This window comes from Geotrypetes seraphini, chromosome 4, assembly GCF_902459505.1.
Source record: "Geotrypetes seraphini chromosome 4, aGeoSer1.1, whole genome shotgun sequence".
In the NCBI taxonomy this organism is placed as follows: domain Eukaryota; kingdom Metazoa; phylum Chordata; class Amphibia; order Gymnophiona; family Dermophiidae; genus Geotrypetes; species Geotrypetes seraphini.
The window spans coordinates 314,317,607-314,342,429 of record NC_047087.1 but is presented as its reverse complement, the minus strand read 5'-3'; the positions used below and the strand labels follow the sequence as shown (position 1 = coordinate 314,342,429).

At 43.4% G+C, this 24,823-nt stretch overlaps 1 protein-coding gene across 1 annotated transcript in view; it reads right to left on the bottom strand.

Annotated features, from left to right (window-relative positions):
- Positions 1-24,823, bottom strand: part of ATRNL1 (attractin like 1) — a 1,517,170-nt gene that overhangs the window by 549,121 nt on the left and 943,226 nt on the right. Inside the window, exon 25 of the mRNA XM_033941321.1 lies at positions 1,061-1,122. Within this exon, the coding sequence (XP_033797212.1) occupies positions 1,061-1,122 (62 nt within the window). The remainder of the gene's footprint in view (positions 1-1,060; positions 1,123-24,823) is intronic.

The window sequence follows — 24,823 nt, the reverse complement described above, 5'->3', positions numbered from 1 at the left end:
CTATTGCAGAACACTGCTGTTAAATTAATCTATCATGCAAAAAAATTTGACCATGTCACCCCTCTCCTCCGCAAAATACATTGGCTACCTATTACTCATCATCTCTCCTATAAAATACTCCTCCTCACTTTTAAAACAAAAAAACTCTAACCAATCAGCATTCATAGATAAACTTTTGATCCCTTATTCATCATCCAGGACCCTCCAATCAAATAATCAAAATTTACTCTCCATACCATAAATACGGGAACTATTTTACGATACTACTAACAAATCCATCTTTTCAGTTACCGCCCTCCCATTAGACGTTTGATTAGAGAAGTAGCTTGAAAAATTTAAAGCCAAACTTAAACTTTTCCTCTTTAAAGATGCCTTTATTCTTTAGTACTAGATTCAGCTTCTTAACTCCTTGATTCATGAAAAGCTTTGAAACATATAATACTTCTTTAGAAATGATTCCCCTCCTAATGTTTTTACCACCCCCCATTTACCGTCCTTTTTTATTAATTTTACTTCGATATATTTTAAACAGCCTTTTCCTCCCCTACTTTCCTTCCGTCTCATGTACGTTAATCCGAATTTGTCTAGTATTTTTAATATTTGATAAAATATTGCTTTTATTTACCTATTTTAATTGTCCCTTACAATCTTTTTATATTGTACACCATCTAGACACTTGTTTTGATAGTCGGTATATCAAAAATAAAGAAACTTGAAACTTGACCCTGAGAGTACTGGGACGTAGTTTTACAGCCCACTGCTCCCAGGCAGTAAAAATAACCCCAGCAAAAAACTGGAGCTCTTTTACCATAATTTTTGGACTCTAATGTGACTTAAGATATATCACTGCAAGCCACATTAGGGTATTTGCATAGTAATGATAAGCAAAACATGTAGCTTAAGAATCAAATTATGCAACTTAAAGCCCTAATGCAGTTTGATAACTTCCCTCCATAATGCAACTATTACCCACTCCAAGAGAAAGCATCACAGCACATTAGTAAAAAAATTAAACAATGTAAGACCTCAAAAATTCTATGGAGCAGAATAAGGAACTTACCTGAAAAAGGTGACGAAAAACTGCACAAGATCCATGATCGTGTTGTGCTGTGAGAAGGCAATCTGCAAATTAAAACAATTAAAGAAATATAAATTATGGGAAATACAGAATCTCATAACACTTGAACATATCCTGTCTTAGCATTCGGTTTTTCAGCATATTCACAAAGCATACTGTATATACTCGAATATAAACCTAGGTAACCTTTTTTCCCCCAAAGAGGAGGAAAAAAAGTTGACTCAAAATTAACCCAGGGTGGTGGGGGTGGTTATATTCAAGTGCCCAGCTAGGCTCTATACCCTGTCCCACCTCCATCCCTGCTCAGCCAGACTCTGCACCCAACTCCCCCCTCCCAATGTCTTGCAGGCCTCTACCGGGCTTGCCATAAGACGGGAAGGAAGCCACACAAAACTCAAAGTCCTAGATTTCAAAAGTACAGACTTTAGTAAAATTAGAAAAATGGGAGATTACCTGAAAGAAGAACTAACTATTAGGAAGCAGGCAAGCATTGATCAATCAAATACCCTTTTTTGTCCTCTTTCCTATACCAAGTTGTATTTCCTCTCTCCATCTCCCTCACGTTGAAAGTATGTCTGTGATCCCCTAAAAATTGTTAGTCTCCTCTATTTTTTATTGTTCATCGCTTTGTAATCTATGAAAAAAGCAATTTTATCAAATTTCAAATAAACTTGAAACTTGAATGGAGGACATAAGAGAAATGGAAAATCAGTGGTCTAAGCTGAAAGGAGCAATAAAAATGGATACGGACCTTTATGTGAAGAAAATAAATAAAAACAAGAGAAAAAGGAAACCAATATGGTTCTCTAAACTAGTGGCGGAGAAAATAAAGACAAAAGAGTTGGTGTTTGTGAAATATTAAAAAAACTAAAGAAGAGGTATACAAAAAGGACTACCAGGTGAAACTGAAAGAAGCCAAAAGAGAGATACGACTGGCGAAAGCGCAAGTGGAAGAGCAAATGGCTAGAAACGTTAAAAAAGGAGACAAAATTTTTTTCAGATATATTAGTGAAAGAAGGAAGATGAAAAATGGAATTGCGAGATTAAAAGATGCTATGAACCGACATATGGAGAGTGATGAGGAAAAAGCAAACATGCTAAACAAATACTTCTGTTCTGTGAAGAAAATCCTGGAGAAGAACCGAGATTGTCTGGCAAAGATACACACGAGAATGGAGTAGATATTGCACTGTTCCAATTCGTTTCAATTTTTCTGTAAATCTTTAAAAACTACTCTATTTGACAAACATTTTGAAAACTAATTCTTTTGAAATTTTGCTATTATCTTCTATTTATCATTTGTAAATAATTCCCTGTTTATTTATTTGCTGTAAACCGAGTCGAGCCTTCTTAGAATGATGACTCGATATACAAAGTTAAGCTTTAGTTTAGTTTAGTTTAGAAAGTGTTTATGAACAACTTGAAAAATTGAAAGTGGACAAAGTGATGGGACTGGAAGGGATCCATCTCAGGATATTGATGGAACTCAGAGAGTTCTGGCGGGTCCTATTAAAGATTGGTTCAACAAGTCTCTGGAAACAGGGGTGGTTCCTGGGGATTGGAGAAGAGCAGATGTGGTGCCAATTCACAAAAGTGGTCACAGAGATAAGCCTCACTTCGGTTATTGGAAAAATAATGGAAGCGTTGCAGAAAGGATAGTGAAATTCCTAGAATCTAATGGGTTATAGAATCCGAGGCAACATGGCTTTATTAAAAGTAAATCGTGCCAAACGAATCTGATTGAATTTTTTGATTGGACCAAGAGAATTGGACCAAGGACATATGCTAGATGTAAGTTACTTAGATTTCAGCAAAGCTTTTGACATGGTTCCTCACAGGAGGCTCTTGAACAAACTTGATGGGCTGAAGTTAGGACCCAAAGTGGAGAACTGGATTAGAAACTGGTTGACGGACAGACGCCAGAGGGTGGTGGTTAATGGAATTTGCTTGGAGTAAGAAAAGGTGAGCAGTGGAGTCCCTCAGGGATTGGTTCTGGGGCAAATCCTTTTCAATATGTTTGTGAGAAACATTGCTGAAGGGTTAGAAGGAAAAGTTTGCCTCTTTGCAGATGTTACCAAGATTTGTAACAGAATAGATACTGAGAAGGGAGTGGAAAACATGACAAAGGACCTGTAAAGTTAGAGGAATGGTATAATATCTGATAACTAAAATTCAATGTAAAGAAGTGCAGAGTAATGTATTTGGGGATTATAAATCGGAAGGAGCCATATGTGCTGGGAAGTGAGAGGCTGATGTGCACGGATGGGGAGACGGACCTTGGGGTGATAGTGTCTGAAGATCTAAAGGCGAAAAAAAAGTGTGACAAGGTGGTGGCTGTATAGAAAGAGGAATAGCCAGTAGAAGAAAAAAGGTGTTGATGCTCCTATACAGGTCGTTGGTGAGGCCCCCACTTGCAGTATTATGTTCAATTTTGGAGACCATATCTGGCAAAGGATATAAGAAGACTTGAAGCGGTCCAGAGGAAGGCGACGAAAATGGTAGGAGGACTGCACCAAAAGACATATGATGAGAGACTGGAAGCTCTGAATATTTATACCCTAGAGCAGGGGTAGGCAATTCCAGTCCTCGAGAGCCAGAGCCAAGTCAGGTTTTCAGGATATCCACCATAAATATGCATGAGATAAATTTGCATCTCAAGGAGGCAGTGCATGCAAATCCATCTCATACATATTCATTGTGGATATCCTGAAAACCTGACCTGGCTCCCGCTCTCGAGGATTGGAATTGTCTACCCCTGCCCTACAGGAAAGGAGGGACAAGGGAGATATGATTCAGACGTTCAAATACTTGAAAGGTATTAACGTAGAACAAAATATTTTCCAGAGAAAGGAAAATGGTAAAACCAGAGGGCATAAAATGAGGTTCAGGAGTGGTACACTCAAGAGTAATGTTAGAAAATTCTTCTTTACGGAGAGGGTGGTTGATGCATGGAATGTGCTCCCAAGGAAGATGGTGGAAAGGAAAATGGTGACAGAGTTCAAAAAAGCATGGGATGAAAACAGAGGATCTCTAATCAGAAAATAATGCTATATATATGAAGAACTAAGGCCAGTATTGGGCAGACTTGCACGGTCTGTGTCACGTATATGGCCATTCAGCTGAGGATGGGCAGGGATGGTTTAGATCAGGGTGTCAAAGTCCCTCCTCGAGGACCGCAATCCAGTTGGGTTTTCAGGATTTCCCCAATGAATATGCGTGAGATCTATTACCATACAATGAAAGCAGTACATGAAAATAGATCTCATACATAACCCAACTGATTGCGGCCCTCGAGGAGGGACTTTGACATCCCTAGTTTAGATGATCTGGAGTGAACTTTGACGGAGACTCCAATAGATGCATAATACCTGGCAGAGCTCTGGGTTTCTGGCCCAGAAATATCTAAGAAAATGAACAATTTAAATTAAATCATTAAATTATAGAGTGTGTATGTTCAGGCAAACTGGATGGACCATTCAAGGTCTTTATCTGCCGTCATTTACTATGTTACTATGTTCAGTATATCCCCTCATCTATAGCCATGAGTCCTTCAAAAAATTAATTCCTTGTGATCTTGGGCAAGTCACTTAATGCTCCATTACATCAGGTATAAACCTCCGAGGGCGTGAATATATGTACTGTATATGAACGTAACTCCCCTTAAACTATCATTTAAAATGAGTGAAATAAATTCAAATCCCATCCCAAAATGAATACATGGACAAAAAAGCATTATATCAAGGGCTGGTTTTGAGCACTATGCACAAGATTGATTAGTTTAATTACATGCACAGCGCTTAGACCAGAGCTTGGGATTCCAAATGGGGTCACAAAACCTGCCTTGTAGTCCATAACCGTAGATCCCTAGATATCCACCACCCCAAAACAGATGCCCCATCCCCCTCAAAATCCACTTAGGCCTTTGTGGCTGTTGACGCTCCAAACTCCCATGCTGGAAGGACCTCTCAAACATTTGGCAGCAGGAGAAAGCTAATTTCCATCTTTCTAGTGGCAGCACCACTCAAATGTCAAATAATTGCCTTAGGTACATTTAAGCTCCTTACAGCAAGAAGCTCACATTAACATTTTTAGGAATTAACACAAACAAGCTGAACAGCATACATTTTTACACTAATTGGCTCATTTCTGTGCCTGTAGAGGCTGATGAGAATTAAGCAGAATTGCTTAACAAACATTTCGGTTTTGTGTTCATAGCTAATGGGCCAGGAGTAGGACTGTAGTGAGCTTTAAGGAGGTCATTTAAGAAAAGTTTTTTACATGCAGAAAAGGCCTTTTAGAACTTTGACCCACTGAATACGTGCAAATAAGAATGCATGCCAACAAGAAGGCTCTTGAACACACACTCCCCCTAATTCTATATAGTGCAACAACTGAAACTGTAGATAAGCAAAAGGAATTGGGACTTCTACATTGCACTTTTGTGGTTTTACAACCACACTCAAAGCAGTTTAAGAACATAAGCAATGCCTCTGCTGGGTCAGACCTGAGGTCCATCGTGCCCAGCAGCCCGCTCACATGGCGGCCCAACAGGTCCAGGACCTGTGCAGTAGCCCTCTATCTATACCTCTCTATCCCCTTTTCCAACAGGAAATTGTCCGATCCTTTCTTGAACCCCAGTATCGTACTCTGCCCTATTACGTCCTCTGGAAGCGCATTCCAGGTGTCCACCACACGTTGGGTAAAGAAGAACTTCCTAGCATTTGTTTTGAATCTGTCCCCTTTCAACTTTTCCGAATGCCCTCTTGTTCTTTTATTTTGCGAACGTTTGAAGAATCTGTCCCTCTCCACTCTCTTTATGCCCCTCATGATCTTGTAAGTCTCTATCATATCCCCTCTAAGTCTCCTCTTCTCCAGGGAAAAGAGACCCAGTTTCTCCAATCTCTCAGCGTATGAAAGGTTTTCCATCCCCTTTATCAGATGCGTTGCTCTCCTCTGAACCCTCTCAAGTAACGCCATGTCTTCTTAAGCGGCGATCAATATTGGACGCAGTACTCAAGATGCGGACGCACCATCGCCCGATACAATGGCAGGTACTTCAAGCATTTCCCTTATCTGTCCCAGTGGGCTCACTGGAGCGGTGGAGGATTAAGTGACTTGCCCAGGGTCACAGAGAGCAGTGCAAGGTTTAAACCCACAACCTCAGGGTGCTGAGGCTGGAGCTCTAACCACTGAACCACACTCTCTTTTCCAAAGGCACGCTAAGAGTTTTAGTGCGGATTTAGCGTGCACTAAATCAATGCGTGCGCTAACTGCTAACGCGTCCGTAGGATAACATGCACATGTTAGAATTTAATACGCACTAAAAAGCTTAGCGCACCTTCGTAAAAGAGGGGGTAAGTCTGTGTTATCCAGTTAGTGCGTGCTTATGTGAATGCGCTAGCTGAGTAATGCTTCCATACCACTCCCTGCCCAATTATATACTCCTCGCAACATATTGTTAATAATTAAAAAATGCATGATTAATGTGAGCCCAGGGCAGGATTAACCAATAGGCCAAGTAGGCACGTGCCTAGGGCCCAAAATGGTCAGAGGGGCCCGATGAAGGAGGGCATCAACATTGTTTTTTCTAGGCGGTAATGGGCCCCTCCAGCATCGATCGGCAACGCGGGCCCTCCCCCACCATTGACGGAAAGTAAGACAAGCAAGCAACGCGGGTAAGAAAGGCAACGGGAACTGTAACTGTGCAAGCGGTGCTGTTGCCCAAAGCTTCCCTCTGATGCAACTTCCTGTTTCCGCCTGGGCGCATGGTGGGGTGGGTCGGGGCAGGTGGCCCAGTGTACATGTATGCCTAGGGGCCCTCGATGAATTAATCCTGCCCTGTGTGAGCCAACAGGCAAATTACTTTCATGTGTGTTTTAGTAACCCTTTAATCATGACCTAAGAGGCCCTTTTATTAAGCTACGCTAACTGATTTATCACACGCCAAATGCTAAGGCATCCATTATATCCTATGGGCATCTTGCATTTAGTGCACCTTAATAAAATGTGCATTAGGGTTTAACACTCTTTAGTAAAACAATAGCCAATCAGGGACTTCCTTGGACTCCTTTCTAAGGAAATCCCTGATTGGCTGAGGCACCCCAGGCCCCTCCCAAGGGAGGAATCTGAGGCGCCTCAGTCAATCAGGGCTTTAGGCCCCACCCCATGCATCACATGATGCACAGGGGTGTGGCCTAAGGTTGCACTCATCATCATCAGAGGCCTGGAGCAGGAGGGACTGAGCACCCCTCCCAACTGTAAAGGTACGGGGAGGGGGGTGGGTCCGGCCAGGAACCGGGACGGGGCGTCCCTTGAGTGGCAGAGGGTGTTGGCAACCCTCCTGCCAATTATTTTTGGGGGTGGACAGCAGTAGACATGGCAGGAGGGAATGGGAACCCTCCTGCCATAATTTTAAAAGCGGCTTTTTAAGGTACAGGGAAGGGTGGGCCGGGTTTGCAATGGCAAGAGGGAGTGGCATCCTTCCTGCCATTTTTCATTCATTTGTGCGTGGGGGAGGGGGGTGGGCAGCAGCGACGGCGTCAGATTTCGGTGCGGGGGCAGGCATTTTTTGCTTTGGGATGGGGGTACACTGTCAGGTTAAAATCACGGGCTCGCAAAGTTTTGCAGAATATATAAAAAAGAAGCCTGTGGTGTTAAAGGGCAGAAGAGGGCAGGAGAGTCGGCAGTCACTTCTTTTCTGATCGGCAAGCCCAATCGGTAAGCCCAATTGTTTAGTGAATCGCTGCCTTCCAAAATTTGCATGCCATTTCCCTCATTTGCATGCGCTAAGTGGGTCGGGTGCTGATCGGATCAGGAGGAAGGTTAGTGAATCGGGTCGAGGAACAAATTGGTTGCAAACTGATTGGTAGACGATCGGCTTGCTTAGTGAATCTGGCCCATAGTCTGTCTGTTCTGTCACATTTCTATAGCTGTACTGGATCTGGAGAAAACTGAAAGCCAAAGATGATGATAACCTTTTTTCAGACCAGCAAAAACTGCTGAAGAGGAGACCTAGGTAGTTAAGCATGTTCATGGCCTGCGACACCTTTTTCTGTGGGTCCTACAAAAACTCCTGTTGGCGCAAGGAAACAAACCGCGCCACTGGTGATGGCATGTCAGTTTATTTATCTCCAGAAGTTTCCATACAGGTTTGAGGACGTAATTTAACAGAAACAGATTGTTTGTTTTGGGAAGAACATAAATTTGGTGATGCAGTTTTATTACCACAAGCCAAATTAAAATTCAATGTTGCAGCCATATGTTAGCGAAGGAGGAAAGTTGTGAGAACCCACCTTTCAAGGTAGCTCACGTTCACCATGAAAATAATTAACTGTAACAGAAAATGTATTATACAAGCAGACAGCAACATTCCCCAACTGAGGTCTGAAATCTAAGAATAGTGTGTGCTAGTTATGCATTGCATGGAATAAACTGCACACACAGATGTTTGCAGCATAAATATTTTATTCATGGTTGGGCTATGAATTGTGTTATATTTGCATTTGTAAACAGATGAATCAACACGAAGATTTCCTGGCATTTTTTTTTCCACTGAAATCATGAGAAAAAGCGATGGTCTGCTGTAGTACTGCCCGATTCAGTGAAAAATATTTGATTCGATTCACCCTGTTGAATACATTTTTCGATTCACTTTCAACGACACAGCTTTTCAAGTTTAAACATTTTATTTAAACAAGGCAATATCAAGGAAATCGGGCAGCACTACCATATTCCCCCCTCCCGATTCTCAGCTTCCCTAAAGAAAGGTCCTCAGCTTCCCCCCCCAATTCCATAGCTTCAGGAAAAGAAGAGAGCACTGCAGCAGAGAGATCCTTTACTTATGCTGAATAGTTAGATGTGGGGACTCAGAAGGAGAGGAGAAATGCTTTTGGGGAAAGAGCCAGTCAAGAGCCAATAATTATAAAAAAATCAACATGCTTACAAGTTGCTGCTGCGGGTCGCACACTCGCATGCCAACGTCCTTTCGCAAAACCGGAAGTTACATTAGATGAAGGACTCTGGCGGCTGCGGCAAAGCTCAAACAGGAACAGGTCTCCAGGGGGCCGACCTTGTTTTGGTGAGTTTGATTTTTGTGCAAACGAATCGATTCGAACCGATTCACCTGAAGTGAATCGATTCGAATTGCAAATCGGGCAACACTAGTCTGCTGTTCTAACAACACCACTGCATGTTGCCATGCAGGTAACCCTGGTTTGAGCCCTCAAATCCAATTCCTTATCAAGATGGTAAAGGACCACTGAACCCTTCCCCCATATTCCCCCCAACACCCCGTCCTAAAGATCCCCCTCCCACCACCCTACCAAGAAGACCCCAAAAAACAGTCCTGGTGGGCTTTGGATGGTTGGCTCAGAATCCTCCCAGCTCTAGCACCTCCACCCTCAGCCCCTTCCCTGTACCTCGTTGTAGGAGCTGGCAAGAGGGATGCTCACACCTCTTCAAAATGGTGGGCCCTACCCTTCCCTGTGTATCCTGGGATGCACCGGGGAGCGGCCTAAGACTCCAATTAGCATGGGTACCTAAGGCCCCTCCCATAGGAGGGGCTTAAGGTATCCAGGCCAATCAGGGCCTTAGGCCCCTCCCCAGTGCATCCCAGGATACACAGGGAAGAGTAAGGCCCACCATTTTGAAGAGGTGTGAGCATCCCTCTTGCCAGCTCCTACAACGAGGTACAGGGAAGGGGCTGAGGGTGGAGGTGCTAGAGCTGGGAGGATTCTGAGCCAACCATCCAAAGCCCACCAGGACTGTTTTTTGGGGTCTTCTTGGTAGGGTGGTGGGAGGGGGAACTTTAGGACAGGGTGTTGGGGGGAATATGGAGGAAGGGTTCAGGTGACCTGGCTGCACAACCGGGTTGCTGAGGCAGGAGGGAGTGGGAATCCCTCCTGTCTCTCTGGGTGCATCGCTGCTGCGGGGCGGCTGTCATCATTGGAGGTGTGAGAATGGGGACCCAAGATCGTCATCGGGGGCATGTGCAGCGGCTGTGGTCGGGAAGGGGGGGCAGCACAACTTTTTATTAATGAGGACAGATATTGTGTATAGTTAAGACTATGTACAACATCTGTGCCCATTAAAAAAATAAAAAAGAAAGATAAAAAAGGTTTACTGCCCCAAAGCTGCTTCGGGGCTTCCCCTGCTGGCTCTGCGCATATCTGAAAGTTGTTTTCTCAACGACTGATGAGGTGGGATTATGGCCAACCTCTGCAAAACTAATTTTCATGGAAATTCCGTCATATATAAGTCACCATTTTAAAATCGTTCAATAAATCGGCCAATAGCGACCCACTTGGTTCGAGTGACAATTTTTTTGTGCATCTAGCTCTTAGTCATTTCCATGTTTATGTCAGTATATACACTTGCAAATCACAACAATTCAGCTGTGTGCTATTCTGCAAGCATGGATAGATCTTTGACAGAACATACATTGCTGGTGGATGTTCACAAGGGCAAAGTCTGGGCATATGCAGGGTGCACGCTTACACTCATTTATTTATAGAACACCAAACCATGTATCTCTTAAATCTAGGTACGAGCATTTACCCCCAGCTCGATGGCTGGCATAATGCTCATGTCGCAAGCGGGATGCTCCTCAGAAGCACAATCTCTTTTACTTTACCAAGTGAACTCTCTGATGCCATGAGACCAGGAACGGATCAGTTCCTATAAGTTATAGTCATAGGGACATGCAACCAGGGCTGTGGAGTCGGTAGATAATGTTCCGACTCCGACTCCTCAGTTTTTTGTACTTCAGACTCTGACTCCGACTCCAGGTACCAAAATTTCCTCCGACTCCACAGCACTGGTTAATTTTCAGATCGTTAAAATGGAATGTCAAGTTGAGAGAAATGAGCATTTTCGACACCACCTTCTTTTTGCTTTTAATCAAGGTTCTAAGGCCGCAGAAGCTGCTCGCAACATTTGTGCTGTGTATATAGTGGGTGCTATAGCTGAAAGAATCGCTCGTGATTGGTATGCCAAGTTCAAAAATGGAGTCGGTAGATAAATGTTCCGACTCCGACTCCTCAGTTTTTTGTACTTCTGACTCCAACTCCAGTACCCGAAATTTCCTCCGACTCCAACTCCTCGATTCCAACTCCGACTCCACAGCACTGGTTAATTTTCAGATCGTTTAAATGGAATGTCAAATTGAGAGAAATGAGCATTTTCGACACCACCTTCTTTTTGCTTTTAATCAAGGTTCTAAGGCCGCAGAAGCTGCTCGCAACATTTGTGCTGTGTATATAGTGGGTGCTATAGCTGAAAGAATCGCTCGTGATTGGTAGGCCAAGTTAAAAATGGAGTCGGTAGATAAATGTTCCGACTCGACTCCTCAGTTTTTTGTACTTCTGACTCCGACTCCGACTCCAGGTACCCGAAATTTCCTCCGACTCCTCGACTCCGACTCCACAGCACTGGTTAATTTTCAGATCGTTAAAATGGAATGTCAGAGAAATGAGCATTTTGGACACCACCTTCTTTTTGCTTTTAATCAAGGTTCTAAGGCCGCAGAAGCTGCTTGCAACATTTGTGCTGTGTATATAGTGGGTGCTATAGCTGAAAGAATCGCTCGTGATTGGTAAGCCAAGTTCAAAATGGAGTCGGTAGATAAATGTTCTGACTCCGACTCCTCAGTTTTTTGTACTTCTGACTCCGACTCCAGGTACCCGAAATTTCCTCCGACTCCGACTCCTCAACTCCGGCTCCACAGCCCTGCATGCAACAGAGTCCAATACATGGTAGGCATAAGCCAGTCTCAAAACTTTCCTAACTACTGCCTGATTTTAAACTTGCAATTCTTTTTACCCTGTAGCAGGAATTCGGCAACTGAAGCCCTGACACAGTTCTCAGCACTGAATTAATTCAAGGGTGTAAATAATTCACAGTTCCTGGCCTCTTGAGTTAGTCCTTATATAAAAGGTCCACAGTTTCTATCACACTTTTATTAGCGACTGTTTCATACGGAAAAACATTTTTAAAGCCCTGCCCAGCTTCTTTTACCAGCCTAGGAATGGGGCATCACAGTGTTCATTTGCCCAGGACAAAAATCAAAGTAACTATCCAAATGTTTGTAGGTTGTCCTCAAGATCAAGAGGCCAGTCTCTCTCCCTCTAGGTTCTCCAGCCTCCACGTCTCACTCTTTAGCATTTGGTTCTCTTTCTATCTTCATGGGCTGTGGCCCTTTGTCTACATCCTGTTTGCATTCCTGGGCCCTCATCCCTCCTCTCTTTCTGGATTCTTCAGCCCCCACCCCTTTTGTGGTCCCTCCTTTTGTCCTCATGTCTTAGGGAATCTAAAGATCCCTATCCCCCACCCTCGGGTTAATTCTCGGGTTCTCTTTCCTGCATCTAGCCTTTTCTCAGCAGAGAAGTTTCTCTGGGCCTTTTGCAACAACCTTTATCCTTCCTAAGCTCCTGGTATTTTCTGCAAGGGTTTTGGGAAAGGATTCCTCCTCACAATATATAATAGTATTCCACGAAGGTTGCTTACGCTCCTTTATAGAATAGGCTCTAGACACCTCTTTACACGCAAATATCAACTACCAAAACTGCCGTTAACATTTAAGCATATTTAGATTGTATTTTCTTCGGCTTCCACTGCTTTATAAGCTGCAAAGTCCCAGTGGACTTATCCAGTCAGACGGCGCTGAGCAGGACTTGCAGCCGATTGGCTGATGCTAGACACCGTTAATTTTTCCATTTTCTAGGGTCACTGAAAGCATGGATATCATCAAGGCGGCTCACAATTAGCCGACACCCAAACCCTGCAAAACTTTCAGAGGTAACTATGACGTTTCATTAACTTTCTTGGAGGTTTTCAGCGGTCTTTTTTTTTTTTTCCTCAAAACGGCATGGAGCTGAAGATTAACTGATGAAATGCCCTGTCAGCTCCGATTAATATTTCCAGATTTTATTCTAAAGAGAAATGAACGTAGATGATGCTCCAGAAAAGGGCTTTGCATGGATTATAGTCAGTACGTGCAGGAGAAGCACTGGCTATTCATACGAATTAGAAAGCATTTTTTCCTCTCTACTCTCTGTGTGACTTCCAAGCCCAAATTGCAGTTATATTATCTCTGTGTGTAATGCACAGTATATAAAAAATTGTCCTGGCTAGAGCTACAAAGGGGATGATTTTCTCGACTGGAAGCTTGAATCACTCACTGCTTGAGAGCTATGCAGAAAGTGGGATTGACAGGATACGAGTAAGCAACGGCAAAACAAGAAAAAAAAACAACCATGAAGCAAACTGTTAAAAGATTAAGATGCATTTTTCTGGCAGAAATACTGAGTTGCTTTTACTTCATGGGAGCTCTCATTCAAAATTCCCTTAACTGATCACGGGGAACATTTTGACCCGGTTAATTTGGAAGGCTAAGGTACAGCAGGACTAGGGTAGAGTTAAGGAAAGCTTGAGGCTGAAGCCAGTTAAAATCCTTAGGGTAGGCGCAACATCTATCTCAGCAGGAAACACATAGAGGAAGATTCTCAAAACTTCACGATAAAATCCAATGGTCTGCTACTGAGGTCGCTATTGTAACGATTTCAAAAAAGGCGAGTCATTCTCAAAAGACACCGCATGCAAATGAGGTTTGCGGAGGTTCACGTAGGTTCGCTAATTTTACCTGAGATGAGTTACTGGTGGTAGCGATCAGTGCTTGCGTAGAATACACCTGCGTATTTAAAAAACCCAAACCCACCAAACCAAATTGAAGATCAGCAGGAGAGATGCCCACTCTCTCCTGCCGCGTTGAACAATCCCCCGACACCACCCCCCACTGCAGTGGGAGGGAATAGAAACAGATAAAGGCCAAATGGCACATCCAGTCTGCCCATCCATAGTAACTATTATCTCTTCCTTTCTCTAAAACAGTTGTCTCAAACTCAAACCCTTTGCAGGGCTACATTTTGGATTTGAAGGTACTTGGAGGGCCGCAGAAAAAATAGTTAATCTTTTATTTAAAAAATGACAATTTTGCATGAGGTAAAACTCTTTATAGTTTATAAATCTTTCCTCTTGGCTAAGTCTTAATAATAATATTGTAATTTATAGCTGTTTTATTTTACTTTTGTGATTATAAAAAACATATCAAGGGCTTCAAAATAGTACCTGGCGGGCCGCATGTGGCCCCTGGGTCGCAAGTTTGAGACCACTGCTCTAAGAGATCCCATGTGCCTATCCCAGGCTTTCTTGAATTCAGAATTGTAAAAAAAAAAAAAAAAAGGTGTTTCCTCTTTCATTGTGGAGAACTCAACTGATCACCTTGATGCATTGGGAACGTCGGGTGTACTATTTCAAGCGACTTGGGAACCTTTCTGGTTGACTATGACTTCCTATGCCCAGAGTTGTATTTTGAATTGCTGATTTTGACTTTCCTTCACTTTTATGGCTGTTTATATGCCTATAATGTTTATTTATGGAAGGGGACCGGGGGGGGGGGGGGGGGGCTTTGGGGTTGTTCTTTGTATTGCTGATTTTTCTTACTGTAAAACTGAGCTTACTTTTACATTACATTATTGATTTTTATTCCGCCATTACCTTGCGGTTCAAGGCGGATTACATAAGAGGTTATCTGGACATTTCCAGAAGAGTTACAGAGTTGAACGGGTTACTTTGGGGGAATGAAGTGCTTTCTGCGGTGTTAGTTTGTTTTGATGGATTTCTTGAATAGCAGGGTTTTTATTTATTTTCTGAAAGTTTTGTGGTCTGGTGGTCATGGTCAGCCATGCTAGTGCTTATCGTTTCTTTGCTTTTCTTGGCTCAATAAAAATGAAAAAAGTATTTCCTTAGGTGCCCACTCCCTCCCACCGTTGTCCAACACCTCCCCCCATGCCCCCATCACCACCGCTCCCCGCGCCTCGCTACCTTATTCATGAAGTCCAGCTAGAAGGACGCCTACCCGCTCTGGCTGGCAGGTCCACCTCTTACAAAATAGTGGGATGCACTGGGGAGAGGCCTAAGGCCCTTCTGCTGCTAAAATGCATGCACATTAAGGGCTACATGCACTAAAGTCAGCAATTGTCACTAAACGACGATCACTTTTACTGACCCGATGCACAAAACGACCCACCGTATGTTTTCCCCCTGAATTGCCGATTTTCAGATCCAGCCATGCAAATTAGCTAAAACCCCATGCAAAGTAGCCAAACGATTGATGCAATAACGTCAATTGGCTATTCCACCCCCCCTCAAAAAAAGGGGGGTTTAGTGATAGAAAAAACTGTCGGTAACGGGGTTTTTAAAAGAACATCCTACCCAAATATGAATGATTTTTAGAGTTAGAGGGTAAAACCGAATGGCCAAAAAAATTAACTTTTTTCAATGGCTTTGAATCCTTAACAAACCTTCATATATAGACTCTCTACTAAAATATATCAAAGGCTTCTTCCCCAGAGGGCAGGCGTATCTTAACCACAAAGGGTCAGATCATAGGACCTCTTATTCCAGGTCCACATCCTGAGACTTTGTTGTAATCATATACACCTGTCCCTCCTTCCCAACCCTTATACTTATATCGGGCATCTCTCCTGCCGGCGATCATTTGGGGGATGTCCGGCAGAAGGGACTGGGAATTCCTCCTGCCGGTAGTCTTTTTTTTTTTTGGGGGGGGGGGGGGGAGAGACGGGTTGCCTGGGCCGCTAAACTGATTGCGGCTGCCATGATCAGCTCAGCTCAGTAGTAATCCGATTGGAACTTATTCCTGTTTTGACTTTGTCTATGTCAAAACGTATAAGTTCCATCCAGGCAACCTCGTCAAATTTTCAATTATCGCTGCAAGATGACTATGTTTGGTCAGCCCACATCCTGCCCACCTCCCGCCTTAACCACTCATCGAAAAACGCCCCTTTTTGCTCTGGATGCACAGCCGCAGTCAGAGGCCTAAAATGCCTCTAGATACTTCTAAAATCCTGTTTCCATTATCGGCACTTGAACAAACTGTCTTTTAGGTTGTCCAAGTGCTGACTTGGGCGGGTTTTAGATGTATTTTTGTTTCGATTATGAGCCCCATTGTGTGTATATGAAAAATGAATAGAAAAAAATTGCATTACAATTAGTACTATTATTATGGAGGTGGAGTCTGGGGCGGAGCTTGGGCGGGGTACTTGGTTGATATTTGTTAGACTTAGAGGGTATTTAGCTTGAAGAAATTGAGAAACACTGCTCTAGCATGTGCCTATAATGTCTAATCTGGGCAGTACAGACAGGACTGGATGAATCTATATCTCTCAGATGCCATCTTCAGGCTGTATGGTCAGTGGTGGGAGAAGGCCAAAAGCAGAGCTGTACCGGGCCATGGTGCACCATCACCACCTGGAGCACTGCGTCCAGCGCTGGTCGCCGTACATGAAGAAGGACACGGTACTACTTGAAAGGGTCCAAAGAGCGACTAAAATGGTTAAGGGGATGGAGGAGCTGCCGTACAGTGAGAGATTAGAGAAACTGGGCCTCTTCTCCCTCGAACAGAGGAGATTGAGAGGGGACATGATCAAAACATTCAAGGTACTGAAGGGGATAGACTTAGTAGATGAAGACAGGTTGTTCATCCTCTCCAAGATATAGAGAACAAGAGGGCACTCTCTAAAGTTGAAAGGGGAAAAATTCTGTACAAATGTAAGGAAGTTCTTCGCCCAGAGAGTGGTGGAAAACTGGAACGCTCTTCCTGAGGCTGTTATAAGGCAAGACACCCTCCAGGCATTCAAGACAAAGTTGGACAAGTTCCTGCTCAACTGGAAAGTACGCAGGTGAGGCTGGGCTCATTTACAGTACTGGTCTTTGACCTAAGGGCCGCCACGTGAGCGGACTGCTGGGCACGATGGACCACTGGTCTGACCCAGCAGCTGCAATTCTTATGTTCTTAATTCTCTTTGGCGGTGTAACTACTAGCTCTAGGACATCCCTTCAGAAAATTCAAGACCACCTTGGCTTCTAATTGGGTCTAATTCTAGAAATTACCAGAAGCCTTAAAATGAGCCCCTGACAGCTACTGGTGCTATGATGTTTGTGAGTCCGGTTGAGTTCCTCTTCACAAAGCAGGTGCAGGAAGCTCACGTAGGAAAAAACAAGAGGTCACAAGTGTAGCTCTAATTAACTAGAATTGCAGGTAGCTGAAAGAAAAAAACCCACAACACTAATAATATACTTTTGCAGAACTGTCAGCTAAAGGAAAGCTGCCAACTATCACTGGATATGAACTGATAACTTTTAAGAACAGCCAAGAGCAAAATACAGAAATAACAATATTTTCTCTTGCTCTGCTCAACCGGTAAGTCTCTCCTATCAGTGCCCTTCTCTTCCTCTGCCAACTCCAGACTCCGTCCCTTCTGCCTTGCTGCGCCTTATGCTTGGAACAAGCTGCCCAAATCCCTATGGCGGGCTCCATCTCTGGCAGTGTTCAATGACCAGTTAAAAGCCCAGCTCTTCGGGAGTGCTTTCAACTCTTAACTCCTCTCACCTGGGGTTCTGCATCCCCAACCCTATATGTCGCGTTTGTCTGTCCAAGTTAGATTGTAAGCTCTTCTGAGCAGGGACCGTCTATAAATGTCAGCCCACCTCTTTGAGAGTGCTTTCAACTGTTAACTCTTCTCACCTTGGGTTCTGCACCTGAGCACGACCGGGACGAGGATGCTGGCATGCAACGTCCAGAGCATCATAGACTTGGCTTTAAACTAAGGAAGGGGGGAAAGCCGACAGTCAATCTGACACATCAGACAAATGTATCAAAAAAGGATACTGAGCAAGGACATTGTAAAAGAGGGCATGGGACTGAGTGGGAATTTTTGGAAAAAGAACCTAAGGAAACAATACAAGGGCCTAGGGCCAGGGACATTGAGCAAGGACATTGTAAAAAAGGGATCGGGGCTGAGTGGGAATTTTCAGGAAAAGGACCTAAGGACGCAATGCAGAGGACCAGGGCCAAGGATATTGAACAAGGGCACTGTAAAAAAGGGCTCAGGACTGAGTTGGAATTTTTTGAAAAAGGACCTAAGGATAGATCGCAGGAGTCTAGGGCACAAATGTCTTTGGTAAGCAGGACTAAAAGAGAACAACGGATCCCAGAAGGACAACCAATAATGGGGAAACAAGCTGAGGAGGAAACAGATACACCACAGGAGGAGAATGACCGAGATGAGGCTTGGGGACTAGCAACTTACGAGGGGGACGCCAAGAGTGCCAAACCACGAGGAAAACCAGCAAGAAAGGCGAACAACCGGGACTTACATTGCTTGTACATTAACGCTAGGAGCCTAGGGGCTAAAATGGGAGAGCTGGAAGTATTAGCCTGCAAAAAGGGCCTAGACATAATCAGAGTCACAGAAACGTGGTGGACTGATGACAATAAATGGGATGTGGCCTTACCAGGGTTCAAACTCTACAGGAGAGATAGGTCACACAAAAAGGGTGGAGAAATAGCGCTATATATAAAAGATTCCATACCTTCAACCAGGATGGAAACAACAGTAAGGGCGGACGACTTGGAATCATTATGGGTTAAACTACCAGGAGGAGCAGGAACAGATATAAAATTGGGTCTGTACTATCGCCCACCTGGACAATCGGAAGAAATCGACCAGGACCTGGAGGCCGAACTGAGGCAGTTATGCAAAAGCGGAAGCGTGGTGGTGATAGGGGACTTCAACTACCCGGGAATAGACTGGAGCATCGGGCACTCAAGTTGTACGAGGGAGACCAAATTCATGGAAGTCACGAGGGACTGTTTCATGGAACAGCTGGTCACGGAACCAACACGGGGAGATGCCACTCTTGACCTAATCTTCAACGGACTAGGGGGACCTGCTAAGGAGGTGGCGGTACTAGCCCCACTAGGAAACAGCGATCACAACATGATCCAGTACAGGCTAGAAATTGGACCATCAAAGGTGAAAAGAACCACAACGACAGCACTCAATTTCAAAAAAGGGAATTATGATGCCATGAGGAAAATGGTGGGAAAGAAACTCATCGATACCACAAGGAAGATAGAGTCCGTAGAAAAGGCCTGGATCCTACTCAAGGGCACGGTGCACGAAGCACAGAACCTGTGCGTCCCCAAGTTCAGGAAAGGGTGCAAGAAAAATAGAACAAAAAACCCAGTGTGGATAACAAATGCAATGAAAAAGGCAATAAGCGATAAGAAGGCATCATTCAAACAATGGAAAAAGGACCAGACAGAAGACAACCAAAAGGAGCATAAAAGACACCAAAAGGAGTGTCACCGAGTGGTTAGGAAAGCAAAAAGAGAATATGAAGAAAGACTGGCAGGGGAAGCAACAAACTTCAAATCATTCTTCAGGTATATCAAGGGGAAGCAACCAGCTAGGGAGGAAGTAGGACCCTTGGATGATGGAGACAGAAAGGGAGTGGTAAAAGAGGAAAAGGAGATAGCGGACAGGTTAAATGAGTTCTTCACGTCAGTTTTCACAATGGAGGACACAACCAACATTCCGGAACCCGAGGAGATCGGAAAAGGAGATCAGGATGAAAATCTGGTCCAACTAGAGGTGAGCAAGATGGATGTCCTCAGGCAGATAGACAGGCTAAAGTGCGACAAATCGCCAGGTCCGGACGGCATTCACCCAAGGGTACTCAAGGAACTAAGGAACGAAATAGCTGAGCCACTTCGACAAATATGCAACCTATCCCTAAAAACTGGAGAGATCCCAGAGGACTGGAAAATAGCAAATGTCACGCCCATTTTCAAGAAAGGCTCAAGGGGAGGCCCAGGAAACTACAGGCCAGTGAGCTTGACCTCGGTCCCTGGAAAGATGATGGAAGCGCTGATTAAAGACAGCATTTGGGAACACATCGAAAACAATGGGCAGCTAAAGTCGAGCCAACATGGCTTCTGCAAGGGCAGGTCATGCCTCACGAACTTATTATACTTCTTTGAGGGGGTGAACAGCCAGGTGGATAGAGGGGAATCCATAGACATCATTTACCTTGACTTCCAAAAAGCCTTCGACAAGGTACCACACGAAAGACTGCTAAGGAAGCTATGGAACCACGGGGTGCAAGGGGAGATCCACCGATGGATCAAAAACTGGCTGGCGGACAGGAAACAGAGAGTTGGAGTAAAGGGCCATTACTCAGATTGGCAAAGGGTCACGAGCGGAGTTTCACAGGGGTCGGTGTTGGGACCGCTCCTGTTCAATATATTTATTAACGACCTGGAGGCGGGAACAAAATGTGAGGTTATTAAATTTGCGGATGACACTAAATTATACAGCAGGGTCATAACCATGGAGGACTGCGAAGACCTCCAAAAAGATCTGACAACGCTGGAAGAGTGGGCCAAAAAGTGGCAAATGAGCTTCAACATAGGGAAATGCAAGGTCATGCATATTGGGAAAAAGAACCCGATGTTCACTTACAAGATGGGGGGGGATCACCGCTAGGGGTGAGCAACCTTGAAAGAGACCTGGGAGTGATGGTGGACACAACATTGAAGGCGTCGGCGCAGTGCGCCACAGCCTCAAGGAAAGCGAACAAAATGTTGGGTATCATTAAGAAAGGTATCACAACCAGGACGAAGGAAGTCATCCTGCCACTGTATCGTGCAATGGTGCACCCGCACCTGGAGTACTGTGTCCAGTACTGGTCACCGTACCTCAAGAAAGACATGGCGGTACTTGAGAGAGTCCAGAGAAGAGCAACTAAGCTAATAAAAGGTATGGGGGACCTCTCATATACTGACAGACTGAAAAAGCTGGGGCTTTTCTCCCTGGAAAAGCGACGACTCAGGGGAGACATGATAGAAACCTTCAAGATCATGAAGGGCATAGAAAAAGTGGATAGGGACAGATTTTTCAAACTAAGGGAAACCACAGGTACAAGGGGGCACTCGGAGAAATTGAAAGGGGAAAGTTTTAGAACAAACGCCAGGAAGTTCTTTTTCACCCAGAGGGTGGTGGATACATGGAACGCACTGCCGGAGGGTGTGATAGGCAGAAGTACGCTACAGGGCTTCAAAGAAGGTCTGGACAGGTACCTAGAGGACAAAGGGATTGAGGGGTACAGATAGGAGTAGAGGTAAGGTTATAGGGACAGGATTAGAGGTAAATTACAAAATTAGTCAGAGACCACTGTTCAGGCAGTGGGCCTGATGGGCCGCCGCGGGAGCGGACCGCTGGGCAGGATGGACCTCTGGTCTGCCCCAGCGGAGGCAACTTCTTATGTTCTTAAGTTAGATTGTAAGCTCTTCCGAGTAGGGACCATCTATAAATGTCAGCCCACCTCTTTGAGAGTGCTTTCGACTGTTAACTCTTCTCACCTTGGGTTCTGCATCCCCAACCCTATATGTCATGTCTGTCTGTCCAAGTTAGATTGTAAGCTCTTCTGAGCAGGGACCATCTATAAATGTCAGCCCACCTCTTTGAGAGTGCTTTCGACTCCTAACTCCTCTCACCTTGGGTTCTGCATCCCCAACCCTATATGCCGTGTCTGTCTGTCCAAATTAGGTTGTAAGCTCTTCCGAGCAGGGACCATCTATTAAATGTGAAAATATACAGCGCTGCATATGTCTTTTAGCGCTGAATAAGTGATAAATGGTAGTACTAGTAGCTGTTATATGAATTATCTAGCTGCATCCAAAAGAGACATACACAGGCTTAAGGTGAGGAATATGCAAAGTAGTCATTTTGAATGAAATCTCTGTGTGTACATCAGATGTACTTTGCATTCGTGAGAAAGAGATGAAGAATCAACAAGTAACTTCTCTACCCATATTTCCACCAGCCCTGAATGCTAAAACGGAACCTCAAACTCCTTCAAGCACCCCTAGTAATTTCAAATGGCTGCCAACCTTACCAATCTGTTCTCAGAACATAGTAAGGGAAATCTGTAAAAAAGCCATTAAGATTCAAAAATTCAAATAAGTATATTTTGCCCTTTCAAACAGTACTAGGACAAGAAGACATGCCATGAAAACTAACTGGTAGCAGAGTTAAAACACAAACTATGGACTTTGTTGCTAGAAACTGTGGTCAAAGCCATGTGGACACCTTTCTAAAAGACAGGTCTATCAGCAGCTTTTAGCTACAGCTCACTGTCAGGAGCTGAGCGCGAACGGCAGGATGAGATCCCCCATTAAGGTCTGTTAAGCGACTCCGATTGCCCAATGCCAGAGACATAATGCTGGGTTTGAATGGCCTCTGGTCTTACCCAGCAAGGCACTTCTTATGTTCTTATGTAAAACACAAATCAGCACCATGTTTCCATGAAAATGACATTTATCAGTGTAGAAGCTCTTTCAATTACAGGGTGGGAATGGCAGAATAATTACTGGCTTATAAACAGCAATTAGTTTGTTGTTTCAAAATGACAATTTGTTAAACAGATCAGGCGGAAAATGATCTAAGACTAATATGTACATAAGGGGAGCTGTGCTTTATCAGCCAGCTCACGGTAAGGAACCCAAGTTCAATTCCTGGTCAACATTACACTACACCGATATAATAATAAATACCACTTTCAGAGAGAATGCATCCTGAATATATTCTCTTCTAATTCTAACTGCTCAGGAAAAGGCCTCAGAATAAGAGTCTACGCACAGTCCTATTCATAGACTGAAACCTCAGTGTAGCTGCTCCTTGCTCCAATCATCGGCCCAAAAAACCTGAGAATTAGTTCAAATCACTTTAAATATTTTTTATATATATTTTTCAAATTGTTTTTAGCTTTTTTTAAATAATTGTAGACTCATGGGTACATCTCTCTAATAGTTTGAGAAAGAATTTGACAACTGGATACTTATCTCAGCGTTGCCAAAAAGTTTCCGACGTGGCCAGCGTTTCGTGGACACAACACTCGGTCCACTGCTTCAGGGCCAGAGGCAGAGACATTCAGGCATCTAAAATATAATCGAATGATAACATGAGAATACTTCCTTTAAGACCATTCTTATAATCAATCTAAATCAAACTTACTTCTCCGTTGTTAGCTGCCAAAAGCTCGCAAACAGGGGAAATTCTCTTTCAAACTATTAGAGAGATGTACCCATGAGTCTACAATTATTTAAAAAAAGCTAAAAACAATTTGAAAAATATATATAAAAAATATTTAAAGTGATTTGAACTAATTCTCAGGTTTTTGGGGCCGATGATTGGAGCAAGGAGCAGCTACACTGAGGTTTCAGTCTATGAATAGGACTGTGCGTAGACTCTTATTCTGAGGCCTTTTCCTGAGCAGTTAGAATTAGAAGAGAATATATTCAGGATGCATTCTCTCTGAAAGTGGTATTTATTATTATATTGGTATAGTGTTTTCTGAACCACTTTGGGTGAATATATTTTGTAGTCAACATTACACTACATCACATTTATTAACCGCAAAATCTCGAGGATCGATGCGGCTCACAGAAGACACCAAACTAGTCATTTCCAGTGAACTACAGAATAATCCATTAATCATTTTAATTCTCTAAAAATTGTATAAACAAAAGTGATTCCAATAACTTTCTGAAACCTATGTAGGAATAAAATGCGTAACTCCTGAAAATCAAGCAGACGTTGCTGGAACTTTTCAGAAATACAACCTTGAACTGGAGGAGCAACGAATAAAGCAGTATTCGGTGTAAATAGAGTAAATAATTCTAATAAGTACTCTGGTGCTTGACCATGCAGGACTTTTTTTATTTATAATTCTCCAAATTAATTCCAAGCATACAACACTTCTACCGAAAGTTAGATTAAGACAGTATAACTTAAATCGAATCAAGTAGAATCAAAAAACAGGAAACCAATTCTTTCTTAATCTATCTCAAGTAATCAAGAGATCCAAGATTAAATCTGAGAGATTTCAAACAACAAAAATTAACAAGTATTTATAAGAAAGCTTCAGATTGCTGTTGAAAGAGAGTTATTTTACTTCCTCTAGTTGTTATATTATGTTGGTTCTACTCTTCCAAGGCGCTTGAGAGACATGAAAGTAGACAAGTGAGAAGGTTCTAGAAAACCATTTTACAGCTTGGTATCTTCTAATACATTTACAGGGAAATCTTAAGTGGAAAACGCCTCCAATTTCAGTTACTGCTGGTTTCAAAATCAAAAACTGTCGCCTCCTTTTTTGTGACCATGCAGGACTTTATAACAAAGGGTTCCCAAGTGCTTCAAATAGAAGCCAGTGGAGCCTTCTAGAATAATAATAACTTTATTTTGTATACTGCCATACCCAGAGAGTTCTAGGCGGTTCACAGTAATTAATTAAGATTACAAACGATGAAATCATTGAAATTAACATTTTAGGACTGTACAGGTCATTGAAGTTGACAGGAATATGCAAGAGTGTACAATAGGAAGGTAAAATTTTATTTACAGGAAAATACCGGTCATTGAAGTTAATTGGTTTGGTGGGTACAATAATAATAATAATAATTTTATTTTTGTATAGCGCCATTCCAAGAGAGTTCTAGGCGGTTCACAGCAATTAATTAAGATTACAAACAATGAAAAAAAGCATTGGAATTACAATACTATAAGTGTACAATAGTAAGGTAAAAAAGTTTATTTACAGGAAAAACCGGTCGTTGACAGTTAAATTGGTTTGGTGGGCACAATAAGAGGGGACGGTGGAGGTTCAGGTGGATTGAGGGGTATTAAGGAGGTGAGGGTGTGTTAGGGGTTCTGTTCGTGGAATAAGAGGGGGCACAATAAGAGGGGAAGGTGAAGGTTCACGTGTATTGATGGGAGTTGAAGAAGTGAGAGGGTGTGTTAGGGATTCTGTCCGTGGAATAAGTGA